This window comes from Lytechinus pictus, chromosome 15, assembly GCF_037042905.1.
Source record: "Lytechinus pictus isolate F3 Inbred chromosome 15, Lp3.0, whole genome shotgun sequence".
Lineage (NCBI taxonomy): Eukaryota > Metazoa > Echinodermata > Echinoidea > Temnopleuroida > Toxopneustidae > Lytechinus > Lytechinus pictus.
In genome coordinates, this window is record NC_087259.1 from 22,544,782 (window position 1) to 22,563,568 (window position 18,787).

The following is an 18,787-nucleotide window of genomic DNA, read 5'->3' on the forward strand; positions in this document are numbered from 1 at the left end:
TTCTTAATCAATAAATGTAGTAATAAAATTTAAATACCTTGATACGGCCTTTTCCCCTCGAAGATCAGCCCTTAGCCGATGCTATCGAAAAAGACCCTGGAATCAGGGCAATATTTCAATAATGGTAATTTAGTTAGATGCAAACTGTAGTATTCATATGAATCAAAATTTAATGAAATATATGAATAGCCTGTCTTGACTTGGTGATTGCAGTATTAAAGACGTGATATTACTCGATTTTAATGCGCTTGTCTCCATGTAATATCCGTATGTGCCACACGTTTTCTGTACAAGTTGATGGAGAGTGTGGTAGTGCGATTCGCACTGCCAGTCTTTGATAATGATATAGGCCTCCCGTAATTTGCGTAGGATTATTGTTTTATCGAGCACGATCATTAGCTATATCTAGCATGTGTTGTCTGCGTGTATGACATGTCATTAATTACTGACCTTACATTCTACTTCGTTTTTCTAAATTAGTGACCCATTTCTGAATGGGTGACATGCAGAAATTAGCAATTGTTAATTAATTGTCGTTGAGGGCGCCCATCACAAGCTGGCCTTTGAGGTCATGTAGTGAATTCTTTCATTTCAATTGCAAAGCAATACTAGAGTCTTGTAGAGACTTGCTTTGGCCTCTTAAGTCTTAATCAGTTATTAGTTAATGCCTTGCCAAAAGAATTGCTAACTTTCTTGTGTTTCTCGTCTAACGGTACATTCCTGACCAAATTTTTTTTTTTACTTGCTGCCCTACCTCGCGACGTTTGTGTAGGCTCCACTACACTACGCTACACCTAACGTCCATGCGCAGTGAGTCGCCATGTGCAATTTTTTTACTGTTGCGCCACTCACACCTGTCACTGCCTGACTACAACGGTTCTAGAAATCTTTTGTAATGTTGAAAAGTGTCTTGTGGCATCTGATATTAATCCTCAGTAATTCCCTGAAATGCTGCAACGTTTGGTTAAAAGATCCAGCAAAAGACAAAGGAGTTAAGCGCAGTCAAAGTCAGACTTGCAAACTTGGTCCGTACGGTGCGAATTTAAGCTGCCATTTTTCTCGGGCGACGATTTGAGACGCCCACACTAAGCAATCGATGTTTCCAAAACTGCCCGCTCAAGACAAGTTACCAATATTTGGTATCAAAATATAGATTATAAAAAAATGCTCACGATCATTTCATTTTGAAGGTGGGGGTGACAATTGTTATCAAAATAAGAGGGGTTGGCGACTCAACGTACATCTTAACCCCACAGAGAGGTTTCAACAATGCAGCTGAGTCAATGCACTTTTGTGTACGATCGGTGCGTGTGTGTGCGCATGCGCGATATGTCTGTGTAGTAAATGTACTATTGGATTTTTCGAATCGGCGACTCAAAATATACCCATCATTGTGTCGCCGTTCCGGAAGTGTGTAATTCATGATGTTCTTACTAAAAACTGTAGCAATTTCAGGAGAAAAGTTTATCATATATTTCAAAGGATTTGTGGATACTTTCATCTCATACAAAGATTTGGGTAAGAATTTTTTTTTTGGTTGCAAAGTTGAAGGTTGAAGACTGCCGATGGCGACTCACTGCGCATGGACGTTAGTGACCTACCCTACCTCGAGCGAAGTTCGTGCAGGCTCCACTTCACTACCGCTACACTACACTCCACCTACCCGAACTTCGTCTTCGAGACGGTGAACCATTTTGGACATACCGAGTCACAGAGGGGGGATGGAAATCATTTTCATCGTAAAAATTAAAGAAAAAAAATGTAATGAAAAAGATGAATAACTTAATATCTTACTCTACACCGTATTTCACTCCGTTTCCATCCTCCGGTTATCCTCAAAATTTGTGATTTTGGGCCAGTATCTTTTTCCTCATACGTGACGTACTATTATTCACGGCTGATTTCAAAATATCTCATGCGATCATCGCATGCGATGTTAATTTGTTATATTTTTTTTCTTTTATTTTTACGATAAAAATGATTTCCATCCCCCCTTTGTGACTCTGTATATCCGAAATGGTTCACCGTCTCGAAGTTCGGGTACATGTAGGTGGAGTGTAGTGAAGTGGAGTGGAGCCTGCACGTACTTCACTCGAGGTAGGGTAGGTCACTAGGTATAGCGTCGTGTAGTGGAGCCTACACGAACGTCGCGAGGTAGGGGCAGGGCAGCAAGTCAAAAAAAATTTGGTCAGGAATGTAACATTAGACGAGAAACACAAGAAAGTTAGCAATTCTTTTGGCAAGGCATTAATCAATCGATACCCAAAACTCGCTCTGACATGTCTGATATTCCGAGTGTTAAAGGTAGGGACAGTGATTTTCCGCGATCGCGGAAAACGGACGGAATTCACGGAAATTGCCTTTTGAAACGGAAAGTGCCATTTCAAACGGAAAATCACGGAAAACATATTTTTCCTCAGAATTCACAGAACAGCAACAGTAATTACTCCAAAATCTCAACAAAATATGAATATTAACTGGCCACAAAGCCTCACAAAACACGATCTCACTTCACTACAAAGTATGACAATCCACACATCGTGACTGCTCTTGACTCCATCACTCTCGATCGACCGGGTCTTGGCCGGTGGCGGGGTCGGCCGTATCAAAAACATTCACATGCAAACAACACGGTCGTGTGTTGCTGCCCTCTACGTTTGAAGATGTAACAGCACGATATTCCGGTCTTGAAATCCAAAATGGCGGATAGGCTAAAGTCGTTGACTGGTCGAAACGATGTCCAAAAACCCCCAAAATTATCGATAAAATTTAATATAACAAAAAAATAATGCTAATAATGTGAAAGGTAAGGATGTATTTATGTCAGATTTGTTTGTGAAATTATTTTGTGTACCTGCATAGATCCGATTAGAGCGGATTCTACTGCGTTGTTGGTACAGTGGCAGATATAAATTTTGACCAGCGCAGCGAGAGTGATATATTGCTACTGAATGGTAAACGGAATTGCCAATTTTCCGTGTACACAAAGTCTATGGGGAAACGGAATTTCCGTTTTCTGACATGCTGAAACGGAATTTACGATTTTCTGAAACGGAAAAGGCAATTTTTTGAAACGGAAAATCACTGTCCCTATAAAGGTGGGATATTATTGGGGGAAAATATAAAATTCGTGCAACATCGTGATCTTTAATTAAAGAAAGGGATGGTCCGGGCTGAAAGTATTTATAGCTTAATAAATAGAGTAGAATTTACTGAGCAAAATGCTGAAAATTTCATCAAAATCGGATAACATGTAACAAAGTTATTGAATTTCAAAGAAGCAATATTTTGTGAAAACAGTTGTCATGAATATTCATTAGGTGGGCTGATGATGTCACATCCCCACTTGTTCTTGTGTATTTTATTAAATGTGAAATTAGGTTTATTCACAGCTTTTCCTCCAAGAACTCTATTGGATTGACAACTAATTTAGTGCATTAGATATTTATTGCTGCAACTTATTTTATTATAAGGGAGACATATTATTCACACAAGTATGAAATAATGAAAAAATTATGATTTTAAATAAAACAATTTTTAAGAAAACAGAAAGTGGGGATGTGACATCATTAACCCACCTAATGAATATTCATGTGGACTATTTTCACAAAATATTGCTAAACTTTAAACTTCAAAACCTTTATTATTTGTTATCCGATTTTGATAAAATTTTCGGCATTTTGCCCAGTGAATTCTACTCTATGTATTAAGATATAAATATTTTCAGCCTGGACCATCCCTTTAAAAACAAAACCAATATTCGTACTTTACACAAAGTTTCACTTCTTTGTGTTCTTTTCCATGCTTCTATCAGTCTCAAAATTGGTGATGTAGAGCCAGTTACATTTTCCTCACACATATTCACTGCAGATTCCAAAACATCGCGAACTGCGCAAGTGCGAAAATCGCAGCTCAAATCATGAATATTCATGAGAAGGACTATACATTGAGATCTGATGCAAATGCGAAACGATCTCGATGTATAGTCCTACTCGTGAATATTCATGAATTGAGCTGCGATTTTCGCATTTGTTTTGTGAGTTGTGTGGATGGCCGGGAAGTTGGATTAATCTGCCCGTAATTCGATATGCTAACGTAACTTACCTTTTCTGCAATATTATTTATTTTATAATAAAAAGTCTTCTCAAAAAGGAAATTAACATCTAAAAGTGTCTTCTCGAAAAAGGAAATTAATATTTAAAAAAATGTTAAGTAATGTTTATTGTTTACTTCCACAAATTTTAATTGCAATTTTTTTCAACTGAGAAAAACATTGATAATTTTTCCTGTTTTCTATTGACTTTGTCTTACATTTTTTGTCTCACCTGCATAGCAGAGTGAGACTATAGGCGCCGCTTTTCCGACGGCGGCGGCGGCGTCAACACCAAATCTTAACCTGAGGTTAAGTTTTTGAAATGACAGCATAACTTAGAAAGTATATGGACCTAGTTCATGAAACTTGGCCATAAGGTTAATCAAGTATTACTGAACATCCTGCCTGAGTTTCATGTCACATGACCAAGGTCAAAGGTCATTTAGGGTCAATGAACTTAGACCATGTTGGGGGAATCAACATTGAAATGTCATCATAACTTAGAAAATATATGGACCTAGTTCATGAAACTTATACATAAGGTTAATCAAGTATCAATGAACATCCTGCTTGAGTTTCACATCACATGACCAAGGTCAAAGGTCATTTAGGGTCAATGAACTTTGGCCGAATTGGGGGTATCTGTTGAATTACCATCATAACTTTGAAAGTTTATGGATCTGATTCATGAAACTTGGACATAATAGTAATCAAGTATTACTGAACATCCTGTGCAAGTTTCAGGTCACATGATCAAGGTCAAAGGTCATTTAGGGTCAATGAACTTTGGCCAAATTGGGGTATTTGTTGAATTACAGCCATAAATTTGAAAGTGTGTTGGTCTAGTTCATAAAACTTGGACATAATAGTAATCAAGTATCACTGAACATCCTGTGCAAGTTTCAGGTCACATGATCAAGGTCAAAGGTCATGTTAAGGTCAAAGAACTTTGGCCACGTTGGGGGTATTTGTTGAATTGCCATCATATCTCTATAAGTGTATTGGTCTAGTTCATAAAACGTGGAAATAAGAGTAACCAAGTATCACTGAACATCTTGTGCGAGTTATAGTAGTTTTCAAAATCAGCACTGCTGCTATATTGAATCGCGTGATGCAGGTGAGACGGCCAGAGGCATTCCACTTGTTTAATGTTTTCTTTTCCTTTTCAATTAAGCCAAACTAAAATTTAGCAGAGTCTTATTCCCTTTTTTTTGTAGTAGATATCCTAAATCCCAAAAGAAATAAGCTGATGTTGTCACTATGCACAGTGCACACTAAGTCCAGTGTTATAACTTATATAGCCTGGTCTAGGTTTCAATTGTACCTTGTAACAAAACTGGATTAGAGTAAAGTGCCCAAATATCGGACACTTAGCATAATTGGACCAAAACAAAAATACAATCATTGAATCAAATAAAAATCATGTTTATTTCTGTAGTACAAATGTTGAATATTAACATAACAAAAATAGATTTGAAAAAAAATATGGTGAATGGAAATTATTAACTTACTAGACTGCCAGAAGCTTGTTTTTTGCCGAATATCGGACACAGTTTTAAAAATATCGAGCACGTAAAGATGTGCGCCGCGATCAATATCTGCGATTTCGATCGTGCTCTAAACCCCCAAATAATTGCTTGATTGATGAGAAATAACTTGTCAGCTGCGCAAATGCAGTTCAATAGAAAGTATGTTGAATATATCTCGTGCATTCAAGTCCCCTGCCAGTGCTGGTCCCTGTAGTTGTAGGGAGGGAGTTGAAGTCATTCTCGTCCGATATTCGGAACCGTCCAATGTTTGGGGGTTTACTCTATGCATTTGTTTCTTCAGTAATATCACACTTCAAGTATGATTTAGTGCCCTTTTTGAAAAGCTTGCAATTGTGGCAAGGTTTTTCTAACATGATAAAAAAAGTGTTATTTTGTATACCAAATCTGCACAGTCCATTGTACCACGGTACAATTGAAGCCTCTTTTTGAGAAAAGAAGCCTAAAGGACTAATTCATTATTAGGTTTTATTAGAAATGTGAAAAATTACCTTTGAATTTTGAAATAGTTTACTCTTCTTCATTGATTAAAATTCTTCTTGATTTGGGGAATGGATTATGCCTGATTTTTTTTTTCACATTTCTTACAAAGTGTCTAAAATTTTCTACTGCATTATTTCATGCGCAGGGGTTCGTGAAAGTTGTGAAGAACAAAGCGTACTTCAAGCGGTACCAGGTCAAGTTCAGGCGTCGCCGTGAAGGCAGGACCGACTACCAGGCTCGCCGCTTCTTAGTTGTACAAGACAAGAACAAGTACAACACCCCCAAGTATCGCATGATTGTTCGCTTCACCAACAAGAATATCACATGTCAGGTACATGTAACATATTTTCAAAGTACTTCCCTGCAGGCAATTTTTTTTCAATTTATTTTCAGAGGCTACTTTTCACAACACATTGCCTAAATTTGCAATATCGGATAAGCTTTAAATAATGCAGTGAACGGGGAATTACATGGGCTCTTTTTTAGCATTTCGGGGATGAAAGGGCCCTGGTGGGTGTTTCATAAAGCTGTTCGTAAGTTAAGAGCGACTTTAAGGACTGGTGATCCTTTCTTATGGTAAATGGTATATTCAATGGCGATGGTTTAGCGCGTAAGAAAGGATCACCAGTTGTTCTTAAAGTCGCTCTTTACTTACGAACAGCAAATTCCATAATAGGCGAACTATTTTTTTATAATATCATGGGAGCCGAATCAGATGATATGGGCCTATCTACTCAATATCATTTACCCATTGTTTCAATTCATATCTTACAGCTCTATCAGCCACTCTGCATTTTTATTTATTTTTGCTATGTTTGGCTTCAGTCAACTGATTGGAAGGAGCATTATAAGATTTTAGAATTAATACTTATAAAAATATACCCCATGATAAAATGCCATGAAAAAAGCTGGAATTACCATATGATTAACGGTGATTTTAGAATGGTAAGTGGATTTATACACTAAGAAGATCAAGCTCTTTCGATTTCTCTGCTTGACTGTTTTTATTTTATTTTTTGTTTTTGTTTTTACTCTTGTTACCTCTTTGTCTTTGGATCATACATTCATGACATAATATCCCTAAGTTCAAACTTGCAGTGATTTCATATATATGCAAGGAATAATTGTCCTGTCATCGCATCTCAATTTGCTCCACATTGATACATTTTTGTGTGTTTTGCATAGAAATTCCAGAATTTTGTTGAGAGCTTTTTTCTTATGACTAAAAAACACTAACCAAGTTTGGTCAGTAAAATTCAATCCCTGTAATGAAGCTTCTCAGCAGCATTTTTTTAAAGGGTTTAGTTGGAAGTTGGTGAACCCTTAAAGCGGGTTTAAATTTATGATTGCTTTGTAGCTTGTGTCAAAAGTTAAACTTTTTGCTCTTTGCTGTTTCCATTACAGATAGCGTACGCCAAGTTGGAGGGAGACATCATTGTATGCGCTGCATACGCTCATGAACTCCCCCGCTATGGTGTCAAGGTCGGGCTGACCAACTATGCTGCAGCGTACTGCACAGGACTGCTCCTGGCTCGCAGGGTAAGTAGCTGTTCTTTACCCCATCAGAAACATGACTAAGGCAATAAATAGCTACTTAAAAAGACTGTTATCGCTATTGGCTAAAATAGTTTTCTGTAAGCACCACATTTTACCTCTACAAAATCTGTGATCAAAACCTCTCCAGTTGTGTTAGATGCTTAAGCTGATTAAGCAAAAGTATGTGCAATTGATTTTGTCTACTATAATTGTATTGCATGATTGATCGATTACCATGCTAAAAACTTGCTGCATTCATCCACCCTTCCCCCCAAATGAATGTATTGATACAAGCTTTGGAAGGGGAGGGTTGCAATTTAATAGGATTTTTCATCAACTTATGTTAGTCTGTTGACTTCAAGGTTGTACCGTTTCACAAAATGATAATGAAAACCTACCCATTCTGAAACATTGTAGGAAATATTTTTACAGAATTGAGTCTGCCATGAATTGTATCTTGTTCCATTTGAACAGATTCTGAAGAAGTTCAACTTGGACAGTATCTACGAGGGTCAGACAGAGCCAGATGGTGATGACTACTTGGTAGAGTCAGAGGAGGGCAAGGCCGGTGCCTTCCGGTGCTTCTTGGACGTTGGTCTTGCCAGAACCAGCACTGGTGCCAAGGTGTTTGGAGCACTCAAAGGTGCCGTTGACGGCGGTCTGGAGATCCCTCACAGGTAAGGTATACATGAAGTCCATTCATTGACAGTTAACTTGGCAATTCATGCAGGTTAGTTTGCTCTCTTCCCTTAGTATGCTGGCCTTTTTCTGCTACAAATCTCATTTGCCAGCAAGGCAGGCAACGCTGAGGCAATTAAGAGGGAATGACCGAGGAAATTGATTGTCGCTTCTCGCAGGTCCTCTTGCTAATATTAGTAAAAATAAGGTCACAAGGCCACTCAAAAATTATTTTGAAAAAAAAGATCTCTTAACCCTAAAAGGCCTGGGGGGGGCAACATAATTCAAGTGCATGTCAGACCCAAAACTACTCAAAAACATGAATTCATGTACAAATCCTATGCAAATTGTGTATTTAGCCAAAATTCATAAATGTATCATTATTTCTACTTATACTAATTAAACTTAATTGATTTTCTCTTGTTTATGATTAGAATTAAGTCTGCAACACTTTCCATCGAAAAAACAGTAAAAAACAAAAAGTGGAAAACAAAGAAATAAATAAAAAAACTACAAAATTTATAAGAAAAAATTTGCGATGCCAATTTTTTTTTTAACATTTGATCGGGATCCTACAAAGAGTATGTGAATAAAATAATTAGCAGTTTGGGGGCCGTATGATAGTTGATTAGAGCACCCGGGGCTTGTAGATACTGGCCAACAATGAATGAATGAAATAATGGACTCGTTTATGACAGAAGTACACCCATTGATGAGATGCCAAAAAATAGCTGGAATTACCGTATGATAATTGCTGATTCAAGCTTGGCGGCTGAGGGTGAATTAAAATATGATTGCTTTTTTGTCAAGGCTTCTGATGGAAAAAAGACTCTGGTTAACTAGCAAAAGTAATCCTTGCATAAGAGTAATATTTGCAGAAGTCAAGGCAATTTTATGACGAGATTATACAGTACATGTACACATTGCTATGGTCTCATAATATTGAACTGAGGCAAAGTTACTAATCGAAGATATTTGTGAACAGCTTATGGATACACCGTACCAAGGTCTGCAGGGCCAAATACGAAACATCCAGGGGGGGGGGGGGTGTTTCACAAAGATTTTTTTTCTAAGTATGACTTTAGAGTCACACTTAAATGCCGATGCGAACATGATATGCAACACGCAATCTTATTGATCAATAAGCAGTAGTGCGCATCCTCATTGCATGATCTGACCAATGTGGTCATGCCTTTTATACCGCACGCAACTAGACATTTAAGTGCGTCTCTAAGTCATACTTTTATCTTTGTGAAATGCCCTCCTGATGTGAAGTAGAGCAGAGAGAAACTGATCTCTATTGACAAATTCATCACCTTTATGTTTTCTCCTACATAGCAACAAGCGCTTCCCGGGATACGACTCGGAAAGTAGTGAGTTCAGTGCAGAGGTCCACAGGAAGTACATCTTTGGCGGTCATGTTGCTGATTACATGAAAGAACTTCAAGAAGAAGATGACGAGGCTTACAAACGTCAGTTCTCCCAGTTCATCAAAAATGACATCACACCAGATTCAGTAAGTTCTTTACCCATCAACGTCTATGCTTTATACATCCAGGGCCCTATTGCAGACATAGGGCAGACATACAGTGGTGCTCAAAACTTAGTGAACTCCGCCAGAAAATGAACATATTTGAATTGTTCAAGTTCTGCCATGTTTTAGATGTTTAATTGTAAAGTAAGGTGATAAAATATCACATTCAGTAAAGTTTGTTTCTCTGGGCTTGCCAAACATTGTAGTGTTGTCTACATTCAACACTGCATGAAGGAGTGCATTTTGTGGTTGGTTTCACTTTTGAGTACAACTGTAGGTTTTTTAAATAACCGTAGTCTTTGGAAGTAGGTCTTGAAGATTGGCTGCTTACTTTTTGAGAAAAAAAAATGATGGATTGAATTGAGAAAGAAGTTGTGGAGGAGTTGGCCAATAGGAGGGATGTAGTCAGGTTCGACCTCAAGGCCAATTCTTGCAAGCCTCTGCCTGAGTCACATGTACAAAATCTATGTGGAAAGGTTTACTCCATCGGCCTTGTGGCTAAAAAAATAACACTACATCTCTGGCTAATAGTCAATCCCTTGGTTTATGAATTTTGTGATCAAACTTCAAAGTAGTGCCATCAGTGACTCCATTAGGATATTTCTTTCCAACACTTCTTTGTGATTTGTCTGATGCACACTTCTGCTTGAAAGGATGCTAGTAGGGACAAAGTTTCAAGTTTTGTTTTTTATCCTGTGAATGTCACTTTCAAAGTGATGAAGATGTGACCCCCACTTGATGAAATCCACCCTGTGATGATATGCCAATATATAGCTGGAATTACCGTATGAACTATACTGATTCAACCTTGGCAGCTGAGGGTACTAAGGATGTAACTCTAGTTATGCTTCAGATAAAATTGGCTGTCCCTGTTCTTAAGAATAAACCTTTTCAAATGTTAGCACTATTATTGACATGTTCATTTAACCGGTATTTTCTTTTTGGCCAAAAATGTTACAATTGGAATTATCTGTTGTGAAATTGGCAAACAAAAGCATATACGATGTTTATAGCTTGTACAGATTTATATGAAATGTATAATTGTAATGAGCCCTTTGTTACTGTATAGATGAATATAAAGGATGTCAATTCCATGGCGATAGACCGCAATATGCATGTATTTAACTTTTTTTTCTTCAGATTGTGAATTGTATCCTATGACTTTTACTTTCAGCTTGAAGCTATGTACAAGAAGGCCCACGATGACATCAGGGCCGATCCTGAGGCCAAGTCAAAGAAGGATTTTGCTGGAAAGACCAAAAGGTGAGCTTTAATTAGACTAAAAGGAAACCAGGGCATAAGGTGTGGAAGGGAAAGAAGGTACAGTCAAATCTCTTGAAGTTGCCTTTATTGCTCTTATGTGTGTTATCCACCTTGTGATGAGATGCCAAAAAATAGCTGGAATTACCGTATGATATTTACTGATTCAAGCTTGGCGGCTGAGGGTGTTTGTTCATCGAGAGTGATTCTTATAATTTTTTTAAGAATCTATGAAAATTTTATATTGTAGTAAAAATACAGTGTTTACCAGGTTAAATAAATTGAGCTGGGATACACATTTTCTCCCATCATCTTGATGGAAATGCTTTCATGAATTGATAAAATGTACATTTTAATATTAGAAGTAAGGAGTAATATGTTGAGATACAAGTGCATGTAACATTTAATATGTGTATTTAACTAGATAACCTACATCAAAATACATGTTATTGTAAAAAGCTGGAACCAGAATATTACCACGTTGTATTGCAGCTTGGAGTCTTGGACTATATTTCTTGTCATGATAATTTATTTTTATCATAATTCTGAATTTGTTGCTTCAGATGGAACCGTGCCAAGCTCACCCTGGCCCAACGCAGGGACCGTGTCCGGCAGAAGAAAGCATCCTTCCTTTACGCCAACCAGTCTCACGACTAAGTCATCAACTCCTCATCGTCCTCCTCCTCCTCACATCATCCAATATCAAGTACTTCAATTCCGGAATAAACAATGAACATGAACTTCACTTGCAATACTCCTCATAGACAGTATCACCTGGGGCTCGTAGATACTGGCCAACAATGAATGAATGAATGAAATAATGGACTCGTTTGCGACAGAAGTGATAACATCGGCAACTGGCATTGGGCCGGTATAAAGTGGCTAATAAAATATTGATGACATGTATTTAAAACCGTGTGTGTTGTGTTTTTATTTCGTATTGGTAGAAATGTTTGAATATGTGTCAATGCAGAGAATGTGATCATGATCAAGGCAAAGCACTGTGATTCGTTCAAAAAGTATGTGGTTGCAAAATTACGTACCATTATGTTAATGCATGTCAGACCCAGGGGTGTGAGAGTTCAGATTTTTATCTGATTTCAGATTTTTTTTTTTTTCAGCTTAATTTCAGCTTATATTTGGCCTTCCTCTGTACAAAAAGTATGGGAGCTCTTTCTATTTCAGCCTTTTTCAACACTCTTCAGCTTTTTCAGATCTTTATATTCGTGACCACTCACACCCCTGGTCAGACCCCAAATTGCTCTAAAACATGAATTAATGTACAAAACCTGTTTCTCTGCATACCAATTTTATTATTTTTTTTTTTACCAGCTTTTGTCCTTCCACATAATTTTATTTTATGGAAAGTTTTGATGGTTTGAAGGGATGAGACGGTGCTTAACCTTTACCTCAACTTTGTTAAAGGTACTTTAGTTTGGATCTCTGGGATTGGGAATTTTCCAAGGGTAGTGTAGAAAATTGGGTTTGACCTGGACAATATTTTAGCATTCAGAAGGCAAATTCATAATAGGCAAACTGTTTTTTTATAATATCATGGGAGCCGAATCAGATGATATGGGCCTATCTACTCAATATCATTTACCCATTGTTTCAATTTATATCTTACAGCTCTATCAGCCACTCTGCATTTTTATTTGTTTTTGCTATGTTTGGCTTCAGTCAACTGATTGGAAGGAGCAATATAAGATTTTAGAATTGATACTTTTAAAAATATACCCCATGATAAAATGCCATGAAAAAAGCTGGAATTACCATATCATTAACGGTGATTTTAGAATGGTAAGTGGATTTATACACTAAAAAAATCAAGCTCTTTGATTTCTCTGCTTGACTGTTTTTATTTCTTTTGTTTTTACTCTTGTTTCCTCTTTGTCTTTGGATCATACATTCATGACATAATATCCCTAAGTTCAGACTTGCAGTGATTTCATATAAATGCAAGGAATAATTTTCCTGTCATCGCATCTCAATTTGCTCCACATTGATACATTTTTGTGTGTTTTGCATAGAATTCCAGAATTTTGTTGAGAGCTTTTTTCTTATGACTAAAATATACTAACCAAGTTTGGTCAGTAAAATTCAATCCCTGTAATGAAGCTTCTCAGCAGCATTTTTTAAAGGGTTTAGGTGGAAGTTGGTGAACCCTTAAAGCGGGTTTAAATTTATGATTGCCTTGTAGCTTGTGGCAAAAGTTTAACTTTTCGCTCTTTGCTCTTTCCATTACAGATAGCGTACGCCAAGTTGGAGGGAGACATCATTGTATGCGCTGCATACGCTCATGAACTCCCCCGCTATGGTGTCAAGGTCGGGCTGACCAACTATGCTGCAGCGTACTGCACAGGACTGCTCCTGGCTCGCAGGGTAAGTAGCTGTTCTTTACCCCATCGGAAACATGACCAAGGCAATAAATAGCTACTTAAAAAGACTGTTATCGCTATTGGCTAAAATAGTTCTCTGTAAGCACCACATTTGACCTCTACAAAATCTGTGATCAAATCCTCTCCAGTTGTGTTAGATGCTTAAGCTGATTAAACAAAAGTATGTGCAATTGATTTTTTTCTACTATCATTGTATTGCATGATTGTTCGATTACCATGCTAAAAACTTGCTGCATTCATTCACCCTTCCCCCCAAATGAATGTATTGATACAAGCTTTGGAAGGGGAGGGTTGCAATTTACAGGATTTTTCATCAACTTATGTTAGTCTGTTGACTTAAAGGTTGTACCGTTTCACAAAATGATATTGAAAACCTACCCATTCTGAAACATTGTATGAAATATTTTTACAGAATTGAGTCTGCCATGAATTGTATCTTGTTCCATTTGAACAGATTCTGAAGAAGTTCAACTTGGACAGTATCTATGAGGGTCAGACAGAGCCAGATGGTGACGACTACTTGGTAGAGTCAGAGGAGGGCAAGGCCGGTGCCTTCCGGTGCTTCTTGGACGTTGGTCTTGCCAGAACCAGCACTGGTGCCAAGGTGTTTGGAGCACTCAAAGGTGCCGTTGACGGCGGTCTGGAGATCCCTCACAGGTAAGGTATACATGAAGTCCATTCATTGACAGTTAACTTGGCAATTCATGAAGGTGAGTTTGCTCTCTTCCCTTAGTATGCTGGCCTTTTTCTGCTTCAAATCTCATTTGCCAGCAAGGCAGGCAACGCTGAGGCAATTAAGAGGGAATGACCGAGGAAATTGAGAGTCACTTCTCGCAGGTCCTCTTGTTAATATTAGTACAAATAAGGTCACAAGGCCACTCAAAAATTATTTTGAAAAAAAAGATCTCTTAACCCTATAAAAGGCCTTGGGGGGGCGGAATCCCCCCTCCCCCTCTACATTTTTCGCGATAAATCCGCCGGCGAAATTTTTAACTGCGTCTCTCACTGACTTTCAAATCTCGCACAACTTTTGAGACCAAATTTGCAATGCCCAGGTACGCAGTCACAAAATTATGCAACATAATGCAAGTGCATGTCAGACCCAAAACTGCTCAAAAACATGAATTCATGTACAAATCCTATGCAAATTGTGTATTTAGCCAAAATTCATAAATGTATCATTATTTCTACTTTTACTGATTAAACTAAATTAATTTTCTCTTGTTTATGATTAGAATTAAGTCTGCAACACTTTCCATCGAAAAAACAGTAAAAAACAAAAAGTGGAAAACAAAGAAATACATAAATTAAAAAACAATAAAATTTATAAGAAAAAATTTGTAATGCCAAATTTTTTTTTAAACATTTGATCGGGATCCTACAAAGAGTATGTGAATAAAATAATTAGCAGTTTGGGGGCCGTATGATAGTTGATTAGAGCACCCGGGGCTCGTAGATACTGGCCAACAATGAATGAATGAAATAATGGACTCGTTTATGACAGAAGTACACCCATTGATGAGATGCCAAAAAATAGCTGGAATTACCGTATGATAATTGCTGATTCAAGCTTGGCGGCTGAGGGTGAATTAAAATATGATTGCTTTTTTGTCAAGGCTTCTGATGGAAAAAAGACTCTTGTTAACTAGCAAAAGTAATCCTTGCATAAGAGTAATATTTGCAGAAGTCAAGGCAATTTTATGACAAGATTATACAGTACATGTACACATTGCTATGGTCTCATAATATTGAAGTGAGGCAAAGTTACTAATCGAAGATATTTGTGAACAGCTTATGGATACACCGTACCAAGGTCTGCATTGCCAAATACGGAACATCCAGGGGGGGGGGGTGTTTCACAAAGATTTTTTTTTCTAAGTATGACTTTAGAGTCAAACTTAAATGCCGACGCGAACATGATATGCAACACGCAATCTTATTGATCAATAAGCAGTAGTGCGCATCCTCATTGCATGATCTGACCAATGTGGTCATGCCTTTTATACCGCACGCAACTAGACATTTAAGTGCATCTCTAAGTCATACTTTTATCTTTGTGAAATGCCCTCCTGATGTGAAGTAGAGCAGAGAGAAACTGATCTCTATTGACAAATTCATCACCTTTGTGTTTTCTCCTACATAGCAACAAGCGCTTCCCGGGATACGACTCGGAAAGTAGTGAGTTCAGTGCAGAGGTCCACAGGAAGTACATCTTTGGCGGTCACGTTGCTGACTACATGAAAGAACTTCAAGAAGAAGATGACGAGGCTTACAAACGTCAGTTCTCCCAGTTCATCAAAAATGACATCACACCAGATTCAGTAAGTTCTTTACCCATCAACGTCTATGCTTTATACATCCAGGGCCCTATTGCAGACATAGGGCAGACAAAAAGTGGTGCTCAAAATTTAGTGAACTCCACCAGAAAATGAACATATTTAAATTGTTCAAGTTCTGCCATGTTTTAGATGTTTAATTGTAAAGTAAGGTGATAAAATATCACATTCAGTAAAGTTTGTTTCTCTGGGCTTGCCAAACTACATGTCTACATTCAACACTGCATGAAGGAGTACATTTTGTGGTTGGATTCACTTTTGAGTACAACTGTATTTTTTTTAAAATAACCTTGGTCTTTGGAAGTAGGTCTTGAAGATTGGCTGCTTACTTTTTGAAAAAAAAAATGATGGATTGAATTGAGAAAGAAGTTGTGGAGGAGTTGGCCAATAGGAGGGATGTAGTCAGGTTCGACCTCGAGGCCAATTCTTGCCAGCCTCTGCCTGAGTCACATGTACAAAATCTATGTGGAAAAGTTTACTCCATCGGCCTTGTGGCTAAAAAATAACACTATAGCCTCGACTACATCTCTGGCTAATAGTCAATCCCTTGGTTTTTGTGATCAAACTTCAAAGTAGTGCCATCAGTGACTCCATTAGGATATTTCTTTCCAAGACTTCTTTGTGATTTGTCTGATGCACACTTCTGCTCGAAAGGATGCTAGTAGGGACAAAGTTTCAAGTTTTGTTTTTTATCCTGTGAATGTCACTCTCAAAGTGATGAAGATGTGACCCCCACTTGATGAAATCCACCCTGTGATGATATGCCAATATATAGCTGGAATTACCGTATGAACTATACTGATTCAACCTTGGCAGCTGAGGGTACTAAGGATGTAACTCTAGTTATGCTTCAGATAAATTTGGCTGTCCCTGTTCTGAATGAATAAACCTTTTCAAATGTTAGCACTATTATTGACATGTTCATTTAACCGGTATTTTCTTTTTGGCCAAAAATGTTACAATTGGAATTATCTGCATGTGAAATTGGCAAACGAAAGCATATTCGATGTTTATAGCTTGTACAGATTTATATGAAATGTATAATTGTAATGAGCCCTTTGTTACTGTATAGATGAATATAAAGGATGTCAATTCCATGGCGATAGACCGCAATATGCATGTATTTAACATAGGTTATTTTCAGATTGTGAATTGTATCCTATGACTTTTACTTTCAGCTTGAAGCTATGTACAAGAAGGCCCACGATGACATCAGGGCCGATCCTGAGGCCAAGTCAAAGAAGGATTTTGCTGGAAAGACCAAAAGGTGAGCTTTAATTAGACTAAAAGGAAACCAGGGCATAAGGTGTGGAAGGGAAAGAAGCTACAGTCAAATCTCTTCAAGATTCCTTTATTGCTCTTATGTGTGTTATCCACCTTGTGATGAGATGCCAAAAAATAGCTGGAATTACCGTATGATATTTACTGATTCAAGCTTGGCGGCTGAAGGTGTTTGTTCATCGAGAGCGATTCTTATAATTTTTGTAAGAATCAATGAAAAATTTATATTGTAGTAAAAATACAGTGTTTAACAGGTTGAATAATTTGAGCTGGGATACTCATTTTCTCCCATCATCTTGATGGAAATGCTTTCATGAATTGATAAAATGTACATTTTAATATTAGAAGTAAGGAGTAATTTGTTGAGATACAAGTGCATGTAACATTTAATATGTGTATTTAACTAGATAACCTACATCAAAATACATGTTATTGTAAAAAGCTGGAACCAGAATATTACCATGTTGTATTGCAGCTTGGAGTCTCCGACTATATTTGTTGTCATGATAATTTATTTTTATCATAATTCTGAATTTGTTGCTTCAGATGGAACCGTGCCAAGCTCACCCTGGCCCAACGCAGGGACCGTGTCCGGCAGAAGAAAGCATCCTTCCTTTACGCCAACCAGTCTCACGACTAAGTCATCAACTCCTCATCGTCGTCCTCCTCCTCACATCATCCAATATCAAGTACTTCAATTCCGGAATAAACAATGAACATGAACTTCACATGCAATACTCCTCATAGACAATATCACCTGGGGCTCGTAGATACTGGCCAACAATGAATGAATGAATGAAATAATGGACTCGTTTGCGACAGAAGTGATAACATCGGCAACTGGCTTTGGGCCGGTATAAAGTGGCTAATAAAATATTGATGACATGTATTTAAAACCGTGTGTGTTGTGTTTTTATTTCGTATTGGTAGAAATGTTTGAATATGTGTCAATGCAGAGAATGTGATCATGATCAAGGCAAAGCACTGTGTGATTCGTTCAAAAAGTATGTGGTTGCAAAATTACGTACCATTATGTAAATGCATGTCAGACCCAGGGGTGTGAGAGTTCAGATTTCTATCTGATTTCAGATTTTTTTTTTTTTTCAGCTTAATTTCAGCTTATATTTGGCCTTCCTTTGTACAAAAAGTATGGGAGCTTTTTCTATTCCAGACTTTTTCAACACTCTTCAGCTTTTTTCAGATCGTTTTATTTGTGACCACTCACACCCCTGGTCAGACCCCAAATTGCTCTAAAACATGAATTGATGTACAAAACCTATGCAAAAGTATCTAGCCAAAATTCTTACATGTATTATTATTTCTACTTTTACTGATTAAAGGTCATGTCCACCTCAGAAAAATGTTGATTTGAATCAATAGAGAAAATTCAAACCAGCATAATGGTGAAAATTTCATCAAAATCGGATGTAAAATAAGAAAGTTATGACAATTTTAAGTTTCGCTTATTTTTCACAAAATAGTTATATGCACAATTTTTGTCACATGGAAATGAGATGGTCAATGTCCCTCACTATTTTTTTGTTTTTTATTGTTTGAATTACACTATATTCAATTTTTTACAGATTTGTCAATAAGGACCAACTTATTCACATCAACTTTGTGTTGGGGTGGACTTGTCC

The 18,787-nt window shown here is 37.4% G+C and overlaps 2 protein-coding genes across 2 annotated transcripts in view; one reads left to right on the plus strand and one right to left on the minus strand.

The window, feature by feature from the left end:
- Window positions 1-125, minus strand: part of LOC129277435 (coiled-coil domain-containing protein 18-like) — a 35,990-nt gene extending 35,865 nt beyond the window's left edge. The window contains exon 1 of the mRNA XM_064109950.1: window positions 38-125. The gene's annotated coding sequence lies outside the window, so the exon portion shown is untranslated. The remainder of the gene's footprint in view (window positions 1-37) is intronic.
- LOC129277437 (large ribosomal subunit protein uL18-like) lies at window positions 51-18,032 on the plus strand. The gene is made up of 12 exons (XM_064110035.1): window positions 51-124; window positions 6,269-6,454; window positions 7,528-7,662; window positions 8,134-8,336; window positions 9,676-9,853; window positions 11,046-11,134; window positions 11,695-11,779; window positions 13,328-13,513; window positions 13,985-14,187; window positions 15,674-15,851; window positions 17,045-17,133; window positions 17,694-18,032. The coding sequence occupies exons 1-12, from the start codon at window positions 122-124 to the stop codon at window positions 17,785-17,787; spliced, it is 1,629 nt and encodes a 542-aa protein (XP_063966105.1). The 5' UTR covers window positions 51-121; the 3' UTR covers window positions 17,788-18,032.
- Window positions 18,033-18,787: the final 755 nt, after the last annotated feature.

What these genes read in the sequence shown, in the direction of transcription:
- LOC129277437 (XM_064110035.1), top strand. An exon ending in TCCTTTACGCCAACCAGTCT is followed by an intron (nt 11,780 to 13,327) that starts CACGACTAAGTC and finishes TATGATTGCCTT; the next exon opens with GTAGCTTGTGGCAAAAGTTT. An exon ending in GGTCTGGAGATCCCTCACAG is followed by an intron (nt 14,188 to 15,673) that starts GTAAGGTATACA and finishes TCTCCTACATAG; the next exon opens with CAACAAGCGCTTCCCGGGAT.